The sequence below is a fragment of the Pithys albifrons genome, chromosome 10, assembly GCF_047495875.1.
Source record: "Pithys albifrons albifrons isolate INPA30051 chromosome 10, PitAlb_v1, whole genome shotgun sequence".
NCBI classification, from domain to species: domain Eukaryota; kingdom Metazoa; phylum Chordata; class Aves; order Passeriformes; family Thamnophilidae; genus Pithys; species Pithys albifrons.
Window position 1 is genome coordinate 2,378,105 of NC_092467.1, and position 23,069 is coordinate 2,401,173.

The following is a 23,069-nucleotide window of genomic DNA, read 5'->3' on the forward strand; positions in this document are numbered from 1 at the left end:
GGAGGAGGTTGCGGGGCGGCCCCGGCCCAGCGGCGGCCGCGCTCCCCCTGCCCAGCCCCGGCCATGAATATGTAACTCCCCTCTATTTCCCGAGCTCCATTGCGGAGCCGCCGCTCGCCATATTGCGCTGCGGGCGCTGCGGCGGCACCGCCGGCACCGGGACCGGGCGGGACCGGCGGGACCCTCGGTGAGCGCGGCGGGGCCGGGCAGGGCAGGGCCGGGCAGGGCCGGGCAGGGGGAGCGGAACGGGGGCTGCGGGCGCTGCTGGGGCGGGGGCGCCGCTGGGGCCGGCGCTGCCCGGGGGGAGCCGGGCCCGGCCCCGGTGCTGCTGCGGGGCCCGGCGGGGCTGTGACTGTGCCTGGAGCCGTGTCTGTGCACCTGTGTGTGAGCACACGCGTTACTGTGCGGGGGTGTGTGCGGCGGCTGCGGGCAGAGGCACCGCACACCCCGCACCGCATCCCGCACGGCATCCCGCACACCCCGCACCGCACACCCCGCACCGCATCCCGCACCGCATCCCTCACCGCACACTCCGCACCGCATCCCGCACGGCATCCCGCACACCCCGCACCGCATCCCGCACCGCATCCCTCACCGCACACTCCGCACCGCATCCCGCACGGCATCCCGCACACCCCGCACCGCACACCCCGCACCGCATCCCTCACCGCACACTCCGCACCTCATCCCGCACCGCATCCCACATCACCGCACCTCACCCCGCACCGCACATCCCGCACCACACACCCCGCACTGCATCCCGCACCGCACACCCCGCACCGCATCCCTCACCGCACACCCCGCACCGCATCCCGCATCACCGCACCTCACCCCGCACCGCACACACCGTACACACTGCGCCGTATCCCGCATCACCGCACACATCGCATCCCCCGCGCCGCATCCCGCACCGCATCCCTCACTGCACGCACCGCACCCCGCACCGCACCCCGCACACACCGCACCCCTCACTGCACCCACTGTACCCGTACCGCATCCTTTACCGCACCGCCCCAGCCGTACAACCCGGCCAGGGGCAGCTGCTGAGCAGCGCGCGGTGCTGGCTCTGGGAATCGCCCCTCGGTACACTCGGCATTGGGTTTGCAGCTCTGCCTTCGCCTCCTTTGCCTGCCCCTGCCCCTGCCCCTGCCCCTGTCCCTGCCCCTGCCCCTGTCCCTGTCCCTGCCCCTGTCCCTGCCCCTGCCCCTGCCCTTGCCCGTGCCCCGTTGCTGTCCGTGCCCCTGCCCCTGCCCCGTTCCTGTCCCTGCCCCTACCCCTGTCCCAGCCCCTGCCCCTGTCCCAGCCCCTGTCCCTGCCCCTGTCCCTGTCCCTGCCCCTGTCCCTGTCCCTGTCCCTGTCCCAGCCCCTGTCCCTGTCTCTGCCCCTGCCTTTGCCCCTGTCCCTCCCCTGTCCCTTCCCTTGTCCCTTCCCCTGTCCCTTCCCCTGTCCCTTCCCCTTCTCCTTCCCGTCCCTGCTCTGTCCTGTCCCTTCCCCTTCCCCTGCTCCTTCCCCTGCCCCTGCTCTGTCCCTGTCCCTGCTCCTGCCCCTTCCCCTGTCCCTGTCTCTGCTCCTGCCTCTTCCCCTGCTCCTGCCCCTGCCCTGCCCCTGTGCCTTTCCCTGCCCTGCCCTTCCCTTTCCCTGCTCCCATTCCCGTGTCCCCTCCCGCAGCAGCAGCAGTGCCCCAGGGCTCCGTGTTGGGAGCTTTACTTGTGCCTCCTCCCTTGCACTCGCTCTTCCCCTACAGATTTAGCACCTGTCTCTTGCCAAGGTTTCTGCTCTGCTGTAGCTGCCTCTGCACAATCAGTGCCCTCCTTGCACCAGCCCCATGGCAGGCACTGTTGTGTTCCTGTGACACGAGCACTGAGCAATGGCCTTCTGGGGATTTTTGTAAGCTGTTGGTTTGTCAGACCCTTTCCTATGGAAAATAATTGGATCAAGTGCCTAATTCCACAGAAACCCAGAGGACGGCTAGTGGAGAAAGATGATCTCCAGGATGATAAATCATAATCCAGCCCCGTTTGGAAGTGGCTGGAGCTCTGTATGTTAACTGTGCACTGCCCAGGATTAGAGGGCATTGCTTGCATTTGGGGAAATGTGACTGGTGTGTGTGTGAAATTATTTTTGCTTGGGGAAAGTTCTTTAATCAAACCTGTCTTTCACTCAGTGACAAGGACTCCATCTGTCAGTCACTGGGCAGCCTCTGGCTGGGACAGCAGCAGGTGGATAAGCAGTACCTTTTGCACGAGGACACCTCTTTGTTTGCAGGGTTAACTCTGTCAGTGGTTTGGGGTGGGAGGAGTTTCCCTGGGCATTGCCAGCCTTGTGGCTGGTGCTGCCTCTGGTACACTCTCTTTCAATGATGACAAGTTTAGAGCATCTTTAGACCTTACCCTGCCAAGTGTCATTCACAGTATTTAATAACTGCCTTATTATTTTCTGCATTCAACTTTGTAATCACGGAGGGACACAGATGTTGCATCGCAGGTGGTTTTTTTCCTGATTCAGTGACTAAAATCCTGGCCTTCCTTTGGCTTCCAAGCTTTGAAGCACCAGCCTTGCTGTCAAGAATGGCCCTGCCTGTCATGTCTTAGAGGGGAAATAATGTGCAGGCTGTGGCAGAATCACTCAGGTCTCCCTTTATCAGTGGTGCTTAAGGGCAATATGTGGTCGTAGGTTGAGTATGGAGACTTGGTTGGGGATCTTGGGTTATTAAAGCAGAATTGTGGCATTTTCAGGGCTGTGTTATCATTCAGGAGAAATGTGGTTGGCACCCATAGGAAAGCCATCAGTCAGATAGGAAATAGATGGTGGGTGAGTTTCTTCAGCTTTCTCTAAACTCCTTCCCTTGCTTACAAGAAGAGTAGGGCTGGGGGGGAAAGGAGCTTCAAAACTGAGATCTAAGGCTGGACTGCTCAGCTGTGTTTTTCTTAGAAGGAGCACTAGATCTGCTCGGACTGCAGCACCAGTTCTAAGAACATGTGTGAAAGAAGTATCAGAGTAAAGGAATTCCTTCCACTTTTTCTCCCTGAATACCTTTCACCTATTTTTTCCCGAGTAGTTCAATAATGGTGTAGACAGCGGGGAAAGAGATTAGAGAAGGGATCTTGCTGACCCTCAGTTTGGTTCTGCTTGTTGGGGAAAATAACTGGCCTTCGAAGCTGACCTTAAATTCTTAATTTTCTGAGGAATGAGCAGCATTCAATACTGTGGAGCTGTTTGGACTTGTTGCAGTGGAGAAATATTTTAGGAATTCTCCCTGTCTGGTTTCTCCCCACTTCTGGATGGTGGTGCTCTCTTGCAGCCAGCTGGGGGTTTGCAGTGCTATCCTGCTAACTAAGGAAAGACCTCATCCATGCTTTGCCTCTCAGGGATGACTTCAAACTGTTTTTGATAATTCTGGGGTTAAACTCTGTAAGTATTGCTCCTCTTTACAAAATGTATAGTCCTATTTGTGGGGGAGCCCTTGAAATGCAAATTGTTCTTCACTGTCACCCAGCTTTGGGCCAGAGCTGCCTGGTTGCCAGATAAACAGTTTTGCTTCTATATATTTATTGTAGCTATTAAGTCAATCATACATAGGATGGCTTGAGTCTTTTTGTCTCTCAGGTGTTGTGGGGGAGTTTATTTTCTGTTTATCAATAGCCAAGCTGTCTTTTGTTCTCATCCAGTGAATTCTGTCACTGTTGGTTGTGGCTACACTGTGATAAGTGGGGGAGAAAGTTTGTATCCATCTAACACAGCTCTGGAAAAACTGGACCCCAGACGTGGTTCCTAATCTGTAATTCTTGGAGTTTCTGCTTACAGTACAAATGCAATGGGATGCTGCTGCTGGCTGCCACTTCTGTCAGTAACTGGGGTGGATGGCAGGTGTGTCGGGTGCTGAAGGGCAGGACACGAAGGGCTGGCTTGGTGTGACCCAGGACACCTGAATTACAGTGGGTTTGCCATGAACTTTGAGGGTGTTTCTTCAAATGTGCTTGGAAGCATCTTGGGCCCTGTGGCCCCGTCCCAGAGCAGCTGTCCAGGAAGGTGTGGGCAGGTTGGGCTGGGGTTTGTTGATGGGATGACAAATACCAACCCCAGGTTGGTTTCCCAATGGAAACAGAAGCAGATGTGTGCTGGCTCCCCAGGCACTGCAGCTCAGGGGCCAGTGTGGGTATTCCCACATGCCTTTGGTTTGAGGCTGTGTTGGGAAGTGACTGTTCCCAGCTCTGCCCCCTGGGCTTGGCATGGGCACCCGAGGGCTGGAGCAGTGCAGGGAGGCAGCAGGAGGGACAGCCCTGGAGAGTAATTAGTACAGAATATTCATATACCAGCTCTGCAGCTCCTGTTTGTAACATCATCCTGAAGTTCCCTTCACGTTTGCAGTTGGGCAGGGGCAGGTGTGGGCCCTGCCTGGCACTGCCACTGCCAGGGAGGTCCTGGAATCCTGCACATCCCCTGCAAGGAGGGTTGGGTTTGTCTCTGAGTATTCACAGTCCTGAAGGTGGAATTGGTTCAATGGTTTTCATTTCACCACCCAAAGCAGGTTGAGCTGTCAGGTAAGAAACAGGTGCCCCTTGGTTTTTTACCTCCTGGTGTAACTGTAGCTGTAGAGGTGATTTTTTCCAGCACAGCCATCAGTCAGGAGCTGTATTCCTCCACATTTCCAATATAAAATCTGAAAAGACTAAGTTTTCTTGAGACCCAACCTTTGCTCCCCAACTAGTCCCAGCATTTGTGGAGATGGGAGAGGTCATTTGAATTACAGTGCAGGGATGTTCACAGGGTTTGTGCTAAAATGTACAGCAAGTGTAAAGGCGGCAACAGGGGCACTGAAATGGTGAGACTTCTTATTGATTGGAGTGGTCAGGGTTGCTTTTGGCAGCTGTTACTTCAGGGAGACAGCAAGAAAGTGGTTCACCTCGAAAAAATGTGCCAGAAGTGCAGGACAAGGAAATAAAAAGTAAATCTCATTAAAAATATCCTGAGGGAACACACATCCTTCCTGGACTGTTTGGATGGATTCAGTTGCTGTGACAGATTCAGCTCTTCTGGAGTTTGAAGTTTTACTTTTGTTTGCTCCCAAAAGTTTCCAGTCCTTTATCCCTCCTATTCTGATCTGATACAGCACTGAAATAGTTTTAGAAAGGCATTTTTGCTTTTCTCCATCCCAGCTGGTTATTAATTCTGAAGTCTAAGGTTGATTTAAGAGACTAAGAACTTCATTTTTGAAACTCACCTGGGTAGTTACATACACAATATGCAGTAGCTTCATAATATGAGAGACTTCTCATAAAATTTAACAGCTAGCAGATAAAATCACAAGTGACTCACTCCCCCAGAGTTCTGCTTAATATTGGTGCTTCACAGGGCTGAATTATGGTTTGGCAGTGGCTCTTTCCCTTTCCATGTGAATTGTTGGCACAGATCTCTGGCACATTTGAGGTCAAGTGCTTGCCTGCTCTGTTGACCCACATTAACAGTGAAAAGCTGCTGTTCCTGTAAGAGTTTGGGGGTTTGTTTTCACTCCTGACAGAAGCATTAATGTTGTATCATGTTTTATGCCACTTCAGACAAGGTATGGATGGTGTACAAGGCTGAGTAGCAGCACTGAGCCTTACTGGATAAAATAATCTCACTGCCTGATGCAGTGAAACAGTGGGCAATGTTTGCTTTGTGTGTGTACCAAAACCTGAACAATTTCCTAATCAATCTCTTCCAGATTAAACAACCCAACATCTAAGCTTTTAAATTTAGGAATAGCTGGGGTTTGGCATGTGATGAGTTTGAGCAGGTGAATTCTGGACTACTTGAAGACATCTGATATAATCCAGAGAGTTCTCTGGGAATGTTGTGGGACTGATGTATATTCCAGTTTCTGCAGCTGAGGAGATGTCCAGGAGGGCATGACACACAATGGCAGATGAGAAGCTGAACACCAAGGACTGAAGGTTATTGATGGTGATGGAGAGCTCTGATGGGGAGGGGTCACTGATGCAGAGAGTGTAGACGGAACTCCTCAGAATAAACCCAGGTTTGAGCAGCAGCTCCATGAGAACAATGGACATGGGCACAGGATCCTCGGATGCTGTTACACTTTCCTGCTGTAAATACCCAGAGAAGCACCGACTCAAACCCACAAACTGGTGTCGTGTCCAAAAGGATGTGACTGTTCCCAACACTGTGACAAAACCACCTGAAGGATCATGAACAGTGTCCTTTGGTGCTTTGTTTTCCTTGCTGCCCTTGCCATCCAGAGCAGAAGGATGGTTCAGAGGTGCCCAGATGGTCTGGGGGAGGTCACACAGGGGTGAGCAGCTTGGAGCCACACTGGGAATACGGCCATTCCTGACTCCCTGCATCCACCCTCCCAGGGCCGGGAAACTGGGACTCACAACTGAGGATTCCACGTCTCAAGGCACCAGGCAAAATGCTTTGCCAGGAGAATAAACAGGCTGAAGGAACTGTGAAAGCCCTTGTGCTTCCAAGCCCAAAGTGCCAGTGTTTTTCCCCCTGTCAGATGTCACTGTCCAGCAGCCTCCCAGACATTCCCAGAATCACAGCATTCTGTGTCTTGTTTTTCAAGGAGGGATTATTTATGTTGAAGAGAAATACCTGTTCAGGTTATGGGCAGACTGTGGAAAAATGGGAAGTTTGGGACTAGTTATCAGGACAACTAAAGAGTGGGATCTGATGTGACTGAGAGGGACAGTTATGCTGGGAGAAGGTCTTTGGTGTCACCAGCTGTTGAGGCTGTGCCAGTGCCTCGGATTTCTCTGCATTCCTTGGTTTTGTTGGCTGCTTTGGGACATTTTTGAGTCTGTGGTGTTGAATTAATGGTGCAGCATCTTTCCCTCCTGGCTGGGAGCACCCTGGGGCAGTACTGGGGTTGTGTCTTTGCTAACTGCTCTTCATAGGCTGACAAACCTTGGATTTCTCAGTGTTTAAAAGCAGAACTTGGCACAGCCTTGAGTGTGTCAACATCAGCATCTGTCACTGATGTGTTTACAGAGAGTTTTATTGTATTAGCAATTTCTCCACTGCCAGTTCTTCAGTTATCTCACATTCAGTGGGACTTGGATGGACCCCTCTGAACATCAGATTTGTGTTTTCATACCAGTTGTCTGGGTTTATTATAGTGAAATTGTTTTCTCAGCCATAGTGGGGCCATATCGATATAATTGATCAAAATATTTGAATGTTCTGCTCTTCATTTCCCTCTGTAAATAAAGTAGGAAAATAGGATGGCAAGAACCAGGGGAAACACTTCCATTGGGATTGTAGGATGGCTGTCACAGGTTTAATTGTGAATGAGTTACAGTAGTGAGAGGGTAAATCTGCTTTAAGTTGTTTCATCACATCAACATCCACCATAACCCACGTCCCCAAGTGCCACACCTTTTAAATCCCTCTGGGTTGGTGACTCCACCACTGCCCTGGTCAGCTGGGACAGGGCTGGACTTCTCATGGAGTTTGGGAAGGAGCTGAGAGAGGGCCATGCTGGCATTTGTGAGGGTGTTTGGGAGACTGAAGGTTGAGGTTGTAAATGGTGCAGCAGATTTTAAACACTGTCAAAGCCCAGTTCAGGGTGCAGGGATGATGCCTGGACATGGATGTGATTCCTTCCTCATTTCCCAGCAGCACTGGAGTTGTTGTGTGCTGCTTTCTCTCTCTCAGTGAGCACAGAGAACATCTTCATATGTGCTCCATGGGAGAGAAAGGGAACATGGATTTAAAACTGGAGGAGAGTAGGTTTAGATTAGATATCTGGAGGAAACCCTTCCCTGTGAGGGTGGGCAGGCCCTGGCACAGGTGCCCAGAGAAGCTGGGGCTGCCCCATCCCTGGGAGTGTCCAAGGCCAGGTTGGACAGGGCTTGGAGCAACCTGGGCTGGTGGGAGGTGTCCCTGCCCATGGCAGGGGTGGCACTGGGTGGGCTTTGAGGTGCCTTCCAACCCAGACAAGCCTGGGATTCCATGATGCTGTGAGACAATTCTATGTCTCTTCTCCCCTGTTTTTTATTTTAATTCAGTGTTTCTCTGCCACAATCACAGTCCAAGGCTGTGTTTGTTTGTAAACTGAGATATCACATGGGTGGAAAGTGAACTGTTGTAAATACCTGTTGTTTGTGATCAGATTTGGCTTCTGCAGCATGAGGTTGCTATTTGAAGTTTCACTTCATAGTTTATATTAATTTGGCATCTTTAATTGTCTTTTAAGTGGCTGTGTTTGTGCTGTGCACAAGGCAGACTTCTGGTTAATGTGTACAGAGTATTTGGATCACTGGCTTTGTGGGAGCTCATTCTGAACTGTAGCAGGCATTGACAAAGGAGCTCACATTACCCTCAGTGTTCACTGATAAAGGGTTTGGTAATGGCTTTGGAATTAGCCCATTAATACACTCTTGGGCATTTTGTGGATAGCTGGAACCATTCACTTGATAACATTAATTTTGAATCTGATCCTCATGAATTTGCAGATTGATGGGTGATCTGCCACCACTTGGAGCTCTGTCCTAAGTGTTCCTTTTCTGAGATAACATGGCTATATCATGTATGTGTGAAGAAAACTCCCTTTAAGCACACTTGGGGATATTCTTCAGAGCATAACAGGAGTCTGAGGGCCCAATTCCCTTGTTGCTGATTCCACAGGAATCCACAAAAGGATTCTACTCTGCATAAAGGTTGTGGTCACTGCTGTCCCAAAAAGGGCCTTCTGCTGGTTGTTCTGTGGGTGAGGAGGATGCTTTACAGAATGGTATTTGGCCACAGAGAGTGTAAAAATCAGGTCCCTTCAGCTTTGCATTGTGGCAGTGGTTTGTTGGCTGGTTAGTGTTGGTTGCTGCTGGCTCTGCTTGGCTGTGCCACTTCCCACACAGCAAAACTAGGGGTAAATGTCTGTGACAGTGAGATAATCCCATCCTGGAGTGATTTGGGCTGGAAGAGGCCTCAGAGGTGATCTCATGGGGCCTCCTGGTGGAAGCAGCTCCCCACCACACCTGGGCAGTGTGAGTGTCTGCCATGCTGCTGGAGATGCCTCCTCTGGGCTCTGGTGCCTCAAGGGGTTGTTGCTCTGTGTGTGGCTCCTGGTGAGAGCCCTCAGCACAAGCTCCTCAGGGTTTCCAGTGGGGCTTCAGTGTCCGAAGCAGCAGGGGATGGTGGAGACAGCTCAGCTCTCCCCGGGGGTGTCGGAGGGGAGCTGCCCATGGTGTTTGGGGGCAGCCCTGACCATCAGCCCCTGGGTGGGTTTGGTGCCAGCCAAGGGCAGGTGTGGGGGTGTCCAGGGAAGGGCACTGTGCACGTGGCCAACAGGATATTGAATTCCACTGGCAGACAGAGGGAGGTGAAACCTTCCTGTCAGGGATGTTGTGACCTTGGACTCGGGTGGAGGACGAGGGATGATGGCTGAGTGACCTCTCTGGGGTTTGGCCCCTTTGGAGATCAGTGTCATCACAGAAATGCCACATCAGCTTGGGGAGGGCAGTCTGAGCAGTGGTGATGATGATGATGGGGAGGAGAAGGAGGAGGCACAGGCAGTGCAGGGCCATCGTTGTTCAGCATCTCTGAGCAGTTCGTTGCAGAGCTCCAGGCCAGAATGTGAACCTGGTGTCTCCCAGGGATCTTTGAATTCAGAGAGGGAAAACCCTTCACAACAGAGTGGATACTGAACACACATAATCTGCTATCAGTTGTCCTGGATTACACCTTGATGTGAAGCCATCTGAGCTGCCAGTGCAGGGAAGGTAAATCTTTCAAATAGTGTCTTCCAGAATTTTATGGATTTTTTTTTTCAAATCGAGCTCTTAGTCAGCAAGTCAAAGCAGAAAAAACCTTAAATTTCAGCATTCTTTAATAGAATAAATTGAAATGATTGAATTGACTACTGTGTGAAAACATGCAGTCTGTCCTCAGCACTAGTTCTAGTGTGAGGGAGAGTAAAATCCAAAAGTCTAATCCTTTTAAGCCTGCAAAGAACTGCACTGTGATACCTGTTTTTAAAGGAACTAATCCTTTGGAAAGAATAACTGGAATGGTTGAAGGTGCTGTTGAACTTGGCACACCAAATAGAGGTCTAACTCTCTTACTGTTTTAACTCTAAATATTTTACCTTTTACAACTTGGAACAGGAATCGGTTGAGCTCTAAGATTTTCAGACTCTGTAAAAATATGGGTAATATTTTTTTAAAAGAACCTGATGCAGTTTTTTTCCCTCAAAATGGTTGTTTGGGTTTTTTTCCTCAGAAACTGGGACACTGTTCCAGTTAAACAGGGGTGCTGTGGCTGTGGATACCCAAATGCCCGACCTGCTGTGAGTCAGGACTGCCCTGGGGTCAGTGTGGCAGTGTCAGAGCTTGTGAAGTGGAGGTGGTGGGGGACAAGGGGGGGTTTAGTCTGCTGGAATTTTGTTTCCAAGCACATTTGGAAGAGGGACACTGGCATAAATTGCCCAGTTAGTGAGGAGGTAGGAGGTCCAAGGAGCTTTCAGATGGGGCTCTTCCCCATTTTTCTGTAACTGCCTGTTTTCCAGGGCTTGAGGAACAAGACTCATTTTCTTGTTAAGTTTTTGAACCCCAAGCGTTTTCCTTCAAAATGATTTAAGAAATGAGCACAAAGAGCAGGGTTGCATAAGCCCTGTTTTCCAAGGAAATCAGGTTAAATAGGAAGTCTTCCAGCTGGAGGGCTGGGGTGCTCTTTGCTGCAGCCACAGGCTCAGCTCCCAGCTCTGTTCAGCCCGTGGGGAGGGTTTGGGTATATAAAGTCAGTCAAACGTTTCCCAAACTCCTTAAGGACAGCACAGGTGGGGTTTGGTTTGGTTTGGTTTGAACACCCCACCAACATGGAGAACTGAGAAGCATCTTGGTTACAAATAACCCAAAATTGACACAATCTGATAATCTTGAACAATCTCCCTGTTTACAGTTCGTGGCCCTTCAGCACCTAAAGGGGGCTACAGGAAGGATGGAGAGGAAGTGCTTACATGGGCACAGAGTGACAGGAATGGGAATGGCTTTAAATTGACAGGGGACAATTTTGGATTGAGGATTAGGATGAAATTCCTGGCTGGGAGGGTGGGCAGGCCCTGGCACAGGTGCCCAGAGCAGCTGTGGCTGCCCCATCCCTGGGAGTGTCCAAGGCCAGGCTGGACAGGGCTTGGAGCAACCTGGGCTGGTGGGAGGTGTCCGGAGGTGTCCCTGCCCATGGCAGGGGTGGCACTGGATGGGCTTTAAGGTCCCTTCCAGCCTCAAAGCCATTCCAGGATTCTACTTAACAGCCATAACTGTGGATGTGGCTACTTTGTCAGGCTTGTTTTGCCCCTCTTCCTTCTTTTCCATTCTGATTTCTGTGCCTGGATGAAAGTAGATCTAATGATCTTCACTGCTCTGCTCCTCCTGCTTTTCCCTTCACAATTAATTAAGCCTTATAATGCTCTCCAGAGACTTTTTGGCTCTTTTCATACAGAACTTGATGAGCTGGGACCTGATTATAATGTATGTGGTAGATGCCAATAGAAAATGCATTTGGCTGCTGAATTGAAGGGTGTGGAAATACAAACCTGGGTTTAAAAAAGTGATAAAGGAAAGGAAGAAAATGCTTCTGCTTCTTCCACCGAGTACAAATGTCTGGAGCTGTAATCTTGCCACTTAGATAGTTATAATTATTTATTTTAAACATACCACTCAGTCTGGGGTAAGTTTTCCTCCTTCAAGGCAGGCATTTTTGGAGGGATGAGAAGGGTTGCCTCTTCTCCCTGAGTGTGAAAGTATCTTTTTGTTACAGAAACATTTTATTCTCTCATTTAAACCTGACTTTTTCACCTGTGTGGTAATTTTGCATCACCTCATACAACCCTAAATTTTTGCTGGGACAGCATTGCAGTTTCTCTGTGTGGTCTTTTGTTTAATTACTCAGTGAGTGGGTTTCAGTGGATCCCTCAGTATTCCCTACACTTCTGCCTGGAAACCCCATGCCATGTATTTGCAGGAGGAGGGAAAAGCTGTTCTGGTGTGCCCCAGGGAGCCCTTGGAGCTGGTGTTCTGTGCCCTCTGGTGCTGCCCCTCCCCCTGGGCAGGAAGCAGCCCCTGCTTTGCCCCTCTGTGCCTTTGTGAGGGAATGTTTGAGGGATATTTTCTGGCACCAGGTGGCATTTGCGGCGTTGGCATCGCTCGGCCAAAGTGTTGTGGCCTTCAGTTCTGAGGCACTTTTGTTTTACAATTAAATGATTTTTGCCAAGTGGTCAGGGCTGAGTGGCTCCCTCAGCTCCTCTGGAGTGGTACAGAGGGTGGGATTGTCCCTGGAGCCTGGCATGGGATGGGCAGGTGCTTCCCCAGACATTCTGCTTCGCTGGCACAGGGGCTGCTGCCTCTGTGAGGACTTGGGAGCGGGAGAGGGAGTGGATCCTGGAGCAGACCCAGAGGATGCTGAGCTGGTGTCTCCTCTCCTTCCAGCCATGTCTCAGGCCGTGCAGACCAACGGGACGCAGCCCCTGAGCAAGACCTGGGAGCTCAGCCTGTACGAGCTGCAGAGAACACCTCAGGTAATCCCGCGGTGGGTGGGGTGGGAAGAGACCTCTGGAGATGCCCCTGGGCAGCTCCTGCCCAGGCAGGGTCACCTGGGGCAGCAGACACAGGAGCACACCCTGTGGGGTGGGAATGGAGACTCCACACCCTCCCTGGGCAGCTGTTCAGGCTGTGCCACCCTCATGGAAAGAAGTTTTTCCTCATGTTGAGGTGGAACTTGTTGTGCTGTAGTTTATGGCTGTTGCTCCTCATCTTGTCACTGGGCACCACTGAAGTGAACCTGGCACTGTCCTGGCCCCTGCCTGTGGAATCTGGCACTGTCCTGTGGGATATTTCTGTGCATTGATGGGACCACCTCTCAGCCTTCCCTTCTCCAGACTAACGATGCCCAGCTCCCGCAGTCTCTGCCCACAACAGGGATGCTCCAGACCCCAAATCATCTCCAAGGCCTCCACTGGACCCTCTCCAGTCTTTCTTGTGTGCTGCAGGGCTGGCCTTGATGGCAGCACTGCCTTGCTTTGTGCTTGCTGTGTTTGTGCATGTCCTGCTCTGTCTGTTTGCCGCGATTCCCTATAAGAGAACGCGCAATCCCCATGAATCCCTGAATTCCCCCCGAGCCCCTTTGCTTTGTTTGGCCCCAGGAAGCCATCACGGATGGGCTGGAGATCGTGGTGTCCCCACGGAGCCTGCACAGCGAGCTGATGTGCCCCATCTGCCTGGACATGCTGAAGAACACCATGACCACCAAGGAGTGTCTGCACCGGTTCTGCGCCGACTGCATCATCACGGCGCTGCGCAGCGGGTGCGTGGCACGGGCACGGGGCACGGCCAGCCTGGCACACGGCCTGCCCTCCCCAGCACAAACCCAGCCTGGCACAGGGCCTGCCCTCCCCAGCACAGACCCAGCCTGGCACAGGACCTGCCCTCCCCAGCACAAACCCAGCCTGGCACACAGCCTGCCCTCCCCAGCACAAACCCAGCCTGGCACAGGACCTGCCCTCCCCAGCACAGACCCAGCCTGGCACACAGCCTGCCCTCCCCAGCACAGACCCAGCCTGGCACAGGGCCTGCCCTCCCCAGCACAAACCCAGCCTGGCACAGGACCTGCCCTCCCCAGCACAAACCCAGCCTGGCACACAGCCTGCCCTCCCCAGCACAAACCCAGCCTGGCACACAGCCTGCCCTCCCCAGCACAAACCCAGCCTGGCACACAGCCTGCCCTCCCCAGCACAGACCCAGCCTGGCACAGGACCTGCCCTCCCCAGCACAAACCCAGCCTGGCACAGGGCCTGCCCTCCCCAGCACAAACCCAGCCTGGCACAGGGCCTGCCCTCCCCAGCACAAACCCAGCCTGGCACAGGACCTGCCCTCCCCAGCACAAACCCAGCCTGGCACACAGCCTGCCCTCCCCAGCACAGACCCAGCCTGGCACACAGCCTGCCCTCCCCAGCACAAACCCAGCCTGGCACAGGACCTGCCCTCCCCAGCACAAACCCAGCCTGGCACAGGGCCTGCCCTCCCCAGCACAGACCCAGCCTGGCACACAGCCTGCCCTCCCCAGCACAAACCCAGCCTGGCACACAGCCTGCCCTCCCCAGCACAAACCCAGCCTGGCACAGGACCTGCCCTCCCCAGCACAAACCCAGCCTGGCACAGGGCCTGCCCTCCCCAGCACAGACCCAGCCTGGCACACAGCCTGCCCTCCCCAGCACAAACACCCCTCACCTCTGTGCCTGCAATTGAAACCCTCTTTTATGTTCTTTTGGTTTTTTCTCTTTGGTAACAGTAAAACAAACGTGACTTTCAAAAATAAGTTTCATTTCCCTGATTCTTCCTTTTCCCAATGATAAATGTCCCCGTGTGTGGCCTCCAGCAGTGGTGCTGCTGCTCTCAGGCTGCACTGCTGAAACCACCCACCCCAAAGCACGAGTTCATTTTGCTTGTATTCTTCACTTACAAGTTCATGTTTTCCCAAACAGAATGCTGAGGTAACTAACAGCAATTATGGCAATGATGTGTTTATTTCTGATAATGGCAATTATCCATGTCATGCTTGATTTGCTGTGCCTGTGTAAATTTTGATGAGTAATTAGGAAAAGTTCATTAGAGGGAAATAGGAAAACCCTCAGGAGTAAAGACACCAGGGTGGCAGCTGCTGAGGCTCTTCCTCTTTCAGGAAAAAGATGGTGTGAACCTGCCATTGTATTTAAATGGGAACAAAACAGGGGGAAGGGCAAGACTGGGTTGGTTTTCCCAGTAATTAGTGCTTGAACTATTCAATAGATTTCTTAACCTTTGTTGTGTCCTGTGAGTGCTAGAAGTCATGAAATTACAGAATGCTGGGATGAAAGTTTGGGTTGGAAGGGACATCAAAACCCACCCAGTGCCACCCCCTGCCATGGGCAGGGACACCTCCCACCAGCCCAGGCTGCTCCAAGCCCTGTCCAACCTGGCCTTGGGCACTCCCAGGGATGGGGCAGCCACAGCTTCTCTGGGCAACCCCCACAGGGAAGGATTTCTCCCTAAGACTGTGCCTTCATGTAATTTCCACTAGACATCCATTTTTTTCTAGGTGAAAGTCCAGCCAGAGTGTGAAGGGAAGAACCAGAGTGGGAGTTTTGAACTCTTCAGTGTAAACAAAGTTTGCTCAGACATACTTTAAGATAAAAAAGCAGCAGGGAGATTCATGTTTGTGACCTTTGTTTAAATACCTGCAGCTACCTGATCTGTCAAGAGACAGAACTCCACCCCAGATTTCCTGTAAGTGTTGGGTCTCAGCAAGCAGGGCAGTGTCAGGGCAGAGCTGTGTTCCTGCAGACCAGTTAGTGCTCTTTGCTTCCTTCTTGTTCACGTCCAGCAACAAAGAGTGTCCCACGTGTCGCAAGAAGCTCGTGTCCAAGCGCTCCCTGCGCCCAGACCCCAACTTCGATGCCCTCATCAGTAAGATTTACCCGAGCAGAGATGAGTACGAGGCCCACCAGGAGCGGGTGCTGGCCAGGATCAGCAAGCACAACAACCAGCAGGCCCTGAGCCACAGCATCGAGGAGGGACTGAAGATCCAGGCCATGAACAGGTACGTGATCCACGTCTGTCCACGGGTCGCCTCGTTTGCACTAACAATGCTCTGCCTGGCCTCGCTCCCCAGGCAGCCTCAGAGTCTTCTCCTCTCCTCTGAACTCTGCCAAAGGAATCTTTAACCTTTGGCAAAGTCATTTTTAAGCTTTTGCCTGCTAATAGGAACTTTTGTACTGCTCCCTGCAGCTTCTGTGGTGGCCTGACAGAGATTTCAGCTTAGTTTTATACCCAATTATGGCTGTCATGTCTTAAATACAAACCATAATACAATGAATCCTGTACCAAAGTACTACCCTTAGTTGCAGCTTAATTGACAGGCTGGAATATCTGGTGTTTACACTGCAGTGAAATTCCTGGTGTCCATTTAACTTAAAAGAGGCAGCTGGGAAAGAGGCCCCACACTTTATATTGTGGTGAAGAATGGAGTGGTTTGTATTTTTAATCACATGTGGATTCATGGTGTGCAACTGTCTGGAAAACAACTGTATGAAGCTAAACTGGTCTTAAAATATGTCAAAAAAGGTGTTGGAGGGATAGGAAAAAATGCTCTTCTCTATTGTTGGATTCACACGTTTTCAGGCTGGCAAACCAAAGACAAATTTGCAGGTGTAGCTGCTCAGATACAAATGGATTGTCTGGAGACCTTGAGCTGGTGCAAAAGCAAGAAAGGAAGCCTGCAGAAACTCTGCAGAGTAACATTAACAGAGCTCTTCTAGAAAGTTAAAATAAGTTGCATTAAGACTGTTTAGATCTGGCAGTTTTGGGGAAATATGTATATTACTTAATAATTAGCTGTAGCTGTGTGATGTTAGATAGTTTGCATGGTGTGTGTAGGATTTAAGATTGTGTGTAACTGTGTGAAAAAGTAGCTCTGAATACAGTCCCTCCTGAAAATTGAATATTCTTGTGCAATTTTAGTTTAAATATTGTTAATGCAAACATAGTTGGACCCTATTCTCCTTTTTCCCTTTTCTCTGCTCCTCTTCCCATCTTTCCACAACTACTGTAACTGATGACAAAGAGGACCAAGAAATTAAAAACCAACAAAGAGAAACCTATAAAATGAGAGGCAATCAAGTGATTTATTTCACGATAGGGGTTGAAGACCCTGAAAAGCCCCTGAAAGGCTCAGTTGAGAACTGTGTCTGTGGAGATCAGGCATCGTGACAGTCTATGAGTATCTATTTCTAAATTAAAATTAGTGTTTGTGCAATGTGTGTCCCTGTGCCCTGGGCCAGTTCTGGGCAGGGCTCAGTTTGTTGCTGTCCCTCCTGCCCAGGTTGCAGAGGGGTCAGTTCTGGGCAGGGCTCAGTTTGTTGCTGTTCTCCTGCCCAGGTTGCACAGGGGTGATGTCTGAGCAGGGCTCAGTTTGTTGCTATTCCTCCTGCCCAGGTTGCACAGGGGTGATGTCTGGGCAGGGCTCAGTTTGTTGCTGTTCTCCTGCCCAGGTTGCACAGGGGTGATGTCTGAGCAGGGCTCAGTTTGTTGCTGTTCTCCTGCCCAGGTTGCTCAGGGGTCAGTTCTGGGCAGGGCTGAGTTTGTTGCTGTCCTGCCCAGGTTGCACAGGGGTGATGTCTGAGCAGGGCTCAGTTTGTTGCTGTTCTCCTGCCCAGGTTGCTCAGGGGTCAGTTCTGGGCAGGGCTCAGTTTGTTGCTGTTCTGCCCAGGTTGCACAGGGGTGATGTCTGAGCAGGGCTCAGTTTGTTGCTGTCCCTCCTGCCCAGGCTGCAGAGGGGTGAGTTCTGAGCAGGGCTCAGTTTGTTGCTGTCCCTCCTGCCCAGGTTGCAGAGGGGTGAGTTCTGAGCAGGGCTCAGTTTGTTGCTGTTCTGCCCAGGTTGCAGAGGGGTCAGTTCTGGGCAGGGCTCAGTTTGTTGCTGTTCTCCTGCCCAGGTTGCTCAGGGGTGAGTTCTGAGCAGGGCTCAGTTTGTTGCTGTCCCTCCTGCCCAGGCTGCACAGGGGTCAGTTCTGGGCAGGGCTCAGGGTGTGTTGCTGTTCCTCCTGCCCAGGTTGCACAGGGGTGATGTCTGAGCAGGGCTCGGGGTGTGTTGCTGTCCCTCCTGCCCAGGCTGCACAGGGGTGAGTTCTGGGCAGGGCTCAGTTTGTTGCTGTTCTCCTGCCCAGGTTGCACAGGGGTGATGTCTGGGCAGGGCTCAGTTTGTTGCTGTTCTCCTGCCCAGGTTGCACAGGGGTGATGTCTGGGCAGGGCTCAGTTTGTTGCTGTTCTGCCCAGGTTGCTCAGGGGTCAGTTCTGGGCAGGGCTCAGTTTGTTGCTGTTCTCCTGCCCAGGTTGCACAGGGGTGATGTCTGGGCAGGGCTCAGTTTGTTGCTGTTCTCCTGCCCAGGTTGCACAGGGGTGATGTCTGAGCAGGGCTCAGTTTGTTGCTGTCCCTCCTGCCCAGGCTGCACAGGGGTGATGTCTGGGCAGGGCTCAGTTTGTTGCTGTTCTCCTGCCCAGGTTGCACAGGGGTGATGTCTGGGCAGGGCTCAGTTTGTTGCTGTTCTCCTGCCCAGGTTGCTCAGGGGTGATGTCTGAGCAGGGCTCAGGGTGTGTTGCTGTTCTCCTGCCCAGGTTGCAGAGGGGTGAGTTCTGAGCAGGGCTCAGTTTGTTGCTGTTCTCCTACCCAGGTTGCTCAGGGGTCAGTTCTGGGCAGGGCTCAGTTTGTTGCTGTTCTCCTGCCCAGGTTGCAGAGGGGTGAGTTCTGACCAGGGCTCAGTTTGTTGCTGTTCTGCCCAGGTTGCACAGGGGTGATGTCTGAGCAGGGCTCAGTTTGTTGCTGTTCTCCTGCCCAGGTTGCAGAGGGGTGAGTTCTGGGCAGGGCTCAGGGTGTGTTGCTGTTCCTCCTGCCCAGGTTGCTCAGGGGTGATGTCTGAGCAGGGCTCAGTTTGTTGCTGTTCTCCTGCCCAGGTTGCTCAGGGGTGAGTTCTGAGCAGGGCTCAGTTTGTTGCTGTTCTCCTGCCCAGGTTGCAGAGGGGCAAGAAGCAGCAGATCGAGAATGGGAGCGGCGCGGAGGACAACGGGGACAGCTCGCACTGCAGCAACGCCTCCACCCACAGCAACCAGGAGGCCGGGCCCAGCACCAAGAGGACCAAGACCTCGGACGACTCGGGGCTGGAGCTGGACACGAGCAGCGCGGCCGTGGCCATGGACCCCGTGCTGGACGGCGCCAGCGAGATCGAGCTGGTGTTCCGGCCACACCCCACGCTCATGGAGAACGACGACAGCGCCCAGACCAGGCCAGTGCTGCTCCTCCTCCTCTGGGCTCTGCTGCTGCTGCTTTTGCTTTCTGTCACTGCTTGGGGCTTTAAAGTTCAGTTTACCTTGGTCATACCACATCCTGTTCAACGATGCCATGGAATGGTTTGGGTTGGAAGGGACCTCAAAGCCCACCCAGTCCCTCTCCCTGCCATGGGCAGGGGCACCTCCCACCAGCCCAGGTTGCTCCAAGCCCTGTCCAGCCTGGCCTGGGACACCTGCAGGGATGGGGCAGCCACAGCTTCTCTGGGCACCTGTGCCTGTGCCAAATGCAAATATGCATTCCTTCCCTCTCTATTGCCAGTCAGGCACAGCTCAACCATTATGAAAAATACAGTAATGAGCTGTTTCAAGTGTCTGGTCACAAATAAAGATGTTTTTAAGTTTTTTACCATTGTAGGTACTGGGATGATGGTGTAGTATCAGCCCCTTTCTACTTATTCTGAGATTCTTTGGAAATAAACAAACCCTGTGTGTCAGCAGTTTTCAGAGCAGCTTTGTGCCAGGAGGGTTTGCAGTCTGGCTATGTTTTGGTGTCCATAATCCAGTCCAAGCACTGACTGCAGATATTGGCTTACAGCAGTGAGTAAATTTGTGGCATTTCCTCAGGCGTCTTTGCTTTCTCTGCTGAGGAGACATGGCTCTGAAATGTCTGTAAATCCAAGAGAAGCTCCAGCTGTGAACTGTCTGGAAGGGTCTTTTCACAGCTGATCTTTAATACCTGGGGGCATTCCAGCTGTTTTGTCCCATACCTGCTGCTCAAACATTATTGTCTTTGTGGTTGCTGTCACAGGTACATCAAGACCTCGGGCAATGCCACGGTGGATCACTTGTCCAAGTACCTGGCTGTGAGGTTGGCGTTGGAGGAGCTTCGGAGCAAAGGGGAGTCCAACCAGATGAACCTGGACACGGCCAGTGAGAAGCAGTACACCATCTACATCGCCACTGCCAACGGGCAGTTCACCGTAAGCACCGCCTGGCTCGCCCCACACCCACCCCTGAGCCAGCCCTCAGACAGAGCTGAGCCACAGCCACCCACCTGGACCTGTCCTGACCCAGCTTAGGGGTGAAATCCATGGCATGAGGTTATTCAGAAGCAGATCAGTTGCTTTTTAGGAAAACAAACTTCGAAAGGTTGGTTGGTTGGTAGAAAAGGAGGCATGGAAATTACTTGGGGAAAATCCAGTGATGCCACCAACTCTGAGCTGGCTTATGCTGTTCTCTTCCAGTTATAATTGAAGAGGGAAAAATAACTATTTCCTCTGAGACTCCTGGGGTTTGGTTAGCCTGTAATTCGTGCCACATTACTGGTGACTCCTTTAAGTCAGTACACTTAGTATTAATTTAAGTAGCCTGTTCCTACAGCACAACCCCTGCAAGCTGAGATTCATTTCTTTCCTGGTTTGCTCTTCTCTTTCAGGTGTTAAATGGGTCCTTTTCCCTGGAACTGGTCAGTGAGAAGTACTGGAAGGTGAACAAACCCATGGAACTGTACTATGCTCCCACCAAGGAGCACAAATAAGCCGTGCTGGGAAACTGGATGGGACTCACTCCTTTTGTAGCTGTGACTTCCTGAGTATCAAGAGAAGGCACCACCAGTATCTTCCTGGACAAGACCTGTGCTGCCTTCAGGCACTCTCAGTATACTCAGTAAATGGTTAGACAGTATTCTGGGTTGTATTTAATTTAGTCTTTGGGTTGGGTTTTTTGGTTTTCCCCTAGGAGACTAAATGACCTTCTCCCGTGCATTCCAGTGTTTGATGTGCTTTTCTGTTCCCAATGCATGATAACGGAGCGAGTGTTCCAGTTTGGAATGTCTTCATCTTGTCCAGGTACCTCTGGATTTCTACTACATTTGACACAGTTACAGTAGCCTCTGTGAAGTACTGAGTGTTGGATGGCCAAGGAAGTCAATTCAGTAGTAGCATATTCCAAGGAATGTGTTAAATGTGTTGGAATTTGGTACCGGTTCTCCATCTGAAAGATTGGCAGAGAATGGATTTCGGCTGATCTTGCAGCTACAGGTAACCCCATCCCCTAGGAGAGGTTTAGTAAGTCATTTTCTTGTTAACAAATGTGGGTTTGGCATCTTGTGAGAGACATCACTGCCCACGGCAGGGAGCTGGAATGAGATGATCTTTAAGGTCCACTCCAACTCCAACCATTCTGGGATTCTGGGATTCCAAATAGAGCTGCAGTGAGAAAACTGACACTTTAAAACCTTACTGTTTACTGGGTTTAGTGTAATACTTCAGTGCAAGGTGATTCATGAGATTGGTTTGGGTTTCAGTCAGGAAAAGCCCAGACCTGTAACTCTTCCTTGTGCAGAACATGCCAGTCTTGATGATTCTCCCCTGTACTCACAGCTCAGCTGAAGGGAACCTTCTGGAGGTTTCACAGCCCTGCGCTCTTCCCTTGAGTGGGATCTCTGTTGTGAATGTGTTAGAATGTGCTGTAAAGAACTGTCTGCAAAACTTGTTTTTTAAAGCAACCCCCCCAAATCCCAGCACATGGACATGAAAATGCTTTGCTTTAGGGACCTGTGCCCCCCCAGCACTGACCTTGCCCTGCTGTGTGAGTAGGGAAGACTTCAACCATAAGCTGCTCCAAGATTCTGCTTTTTTAACTTTGCCATAGCTTTAACAAACATGGCTTAGCACTTTGGAAGACAACTTTAGTACTTGACCAAGTTTACCATTTAGTGTCTTAAATTTAGGTTCAAGTGTTCCAGCCTGGCACTGGGCTCTCATGTGAGGCCCAGGAGCTGCTGTTCATGTGCATGTTCAACCCCTCTGGACTGGGCTGTGGCTCCTGGAAGCTGCTCCTCCTGTCAAGTGTTCTGTCTGAAGGGAGATTCTGTCATCACAAGGTTCCCTTTGCTGATGAGCCCTCACCTCTTTGCACCTGGAGCTTGAAGCAAAGGTTTGGTGACACTTCACACCACAGGATTGCTCCTCCTGTGTCCTACCTGCAGTTCCACCGGTTTTGGCATGTGGTACACCAGTATTGCCATGCTTGGGGGTTCTCCTGGCAAGGATTTACCCTTCCATGGCTCCAGGCCTTCCTAGCACTTGTAAATATGTGTCCTTCCCAGCTGCTGGCCCAGGTCAGCTTTGTCCCACTGAAAACTGCACAGGCTTCTTTGAGTAACTTAATTATGTTCTCTGACTGGAGACACTTGGGGTTTTGTGATTTGGAAGGAAGTTTTGAGGCCTCAGAGCGGGCAGTTCTTAAGCAAAAAGGTCCTTGCTGACTTCCTGGTGTTTAGAGTAGTAGTGCATGTCCACGGAATAGAACTGGGGGTGGGGAGCAGCTTTAAAATTCATGGGGAACTTCTAGGTTAGTGTCAGCATCCCTTGCAGTGTGAGAGCTGCAGGGATGAACAGCCCTGGAGCAAGAGGGGTGTTTGTGAGGCTGAGCAGTCTGTCCAGGAGCTGTCACTTTGGCCCCAGTTCTTTCAGAAAGCGTGGGAGAATGTGAAGCTTTTATTTTCATGTTGTAGTGAATTTCCTAAATATTTATGTTCTTTAAATATTATATATATAATGTAGTTGTTGGATTAAACCATTGATTGCACTGTGACTCCTTAGTGCTAGAAACTATTTTATTTTCAACATGACATTACTCTTCCCCCTTCTAAAGCCATGTTAAAGTACATAACATGTTAGGTATGGCTAAGCCTAACTAAAGTAGGCTCTCCTTTCCAGCTGAAGTCCCACTGAAATGCTCAAATTGACAATAAAAGCAAAAATGTTATCAACCTGTTGGAAATTCCAGTGCTGCCTCCTCTTGTAGTTGGTAAGAGCAGCCCTTTGGGGTGTGTTGTGCTGCCCTGCTGGGGCTTTGCAGGTGCCCCTGAGCTCCCCTGTGCTTGCTGGCACAGCCCCTTGGAAGCTGCTCAACTCCAAAGGGCCTCCTGTGCCTTCAGTAGCAGAGGCACAGAGGAGGCAGCAGCTCTTCCCTGACCTGTCATAGTTGTTCCTGTTCCAGGCAGATCCTGCAGCCTGAGGAAGAGGAGGATTTTTGCAGCTCTCGGGTTAAACCACGATACTGTTGTTCATTTCACTGCATTCAGCAGCTTCAGCCCAAGGCAGGGGAGGGCAACTGTAAATCACTGGTTGAGGTGCCTTACTTGAAAAACTGAACTTTTGTTCCCTTCCTTGTTTTACCTCTTTAACACACAGCGTTTAACCAGAGGCTGTGGCCTGAGGTCAGAGGCAATGCCTGTGTTCAGCAGGAGCTGCA

The 23,069-nt window shown here is 51.5% G+C and overlaps 1 protein-coding gene across 1 annotated transcript; it reads left to right on the forward strand.

Annotated features, from left to right (window-relative positions):
- On the forward strand, positions 1-22,406 carry RNF2 (ring finger protein 2). Its single transcript, XM_071565899.1, has 7 exons — positions 1-187; positions 12,426-12,514; positions 13,139-13,299; positions 15,355-15,570; positions 18,533-18,805; positions 19,618-19,789; positions 20,245-22,406. Exons 2-7 carry the CDS (start codon positions 12,428-12,430, stop codon positions 20,344-20,346), a joined length of 1,011 nt encoding a protein of 336 aa, XP_071422000.1. The 5' UTR covers positions 1-187; positions 12,426-12,427; the 3' UTR covers positions 20,347-22,406.
- The last annotated feature ends 663 nt before the right edge of the window (positions 22,407-23,069 follow it).

Excerpts from the sequence above, each read along its gene's own strand:
- RNF2 (XM_071565899.1), top strand. The coding sequence starts at position 12,428 with ATGTCTCAGGCCGTGCAGACCAACGGGACGCAGCCCCTGAGCAAGACC. Across the intron at positions 12,515-13,138 it reads AGCTGCAGAGAACACCTCAG|GAAGCCATCACGGATGGGCT; the intron begins GTAATCCCGCGG and ends GTTTGGCCCCAG. Across the intron at positions 15,571-18,532 it reads AAGATCCAGGCCATGAACAG|GTTGCAGAGGGGCAAGAAGC; the intron begins GTACGTGATCCA and ends TCTCCTGCCCAG.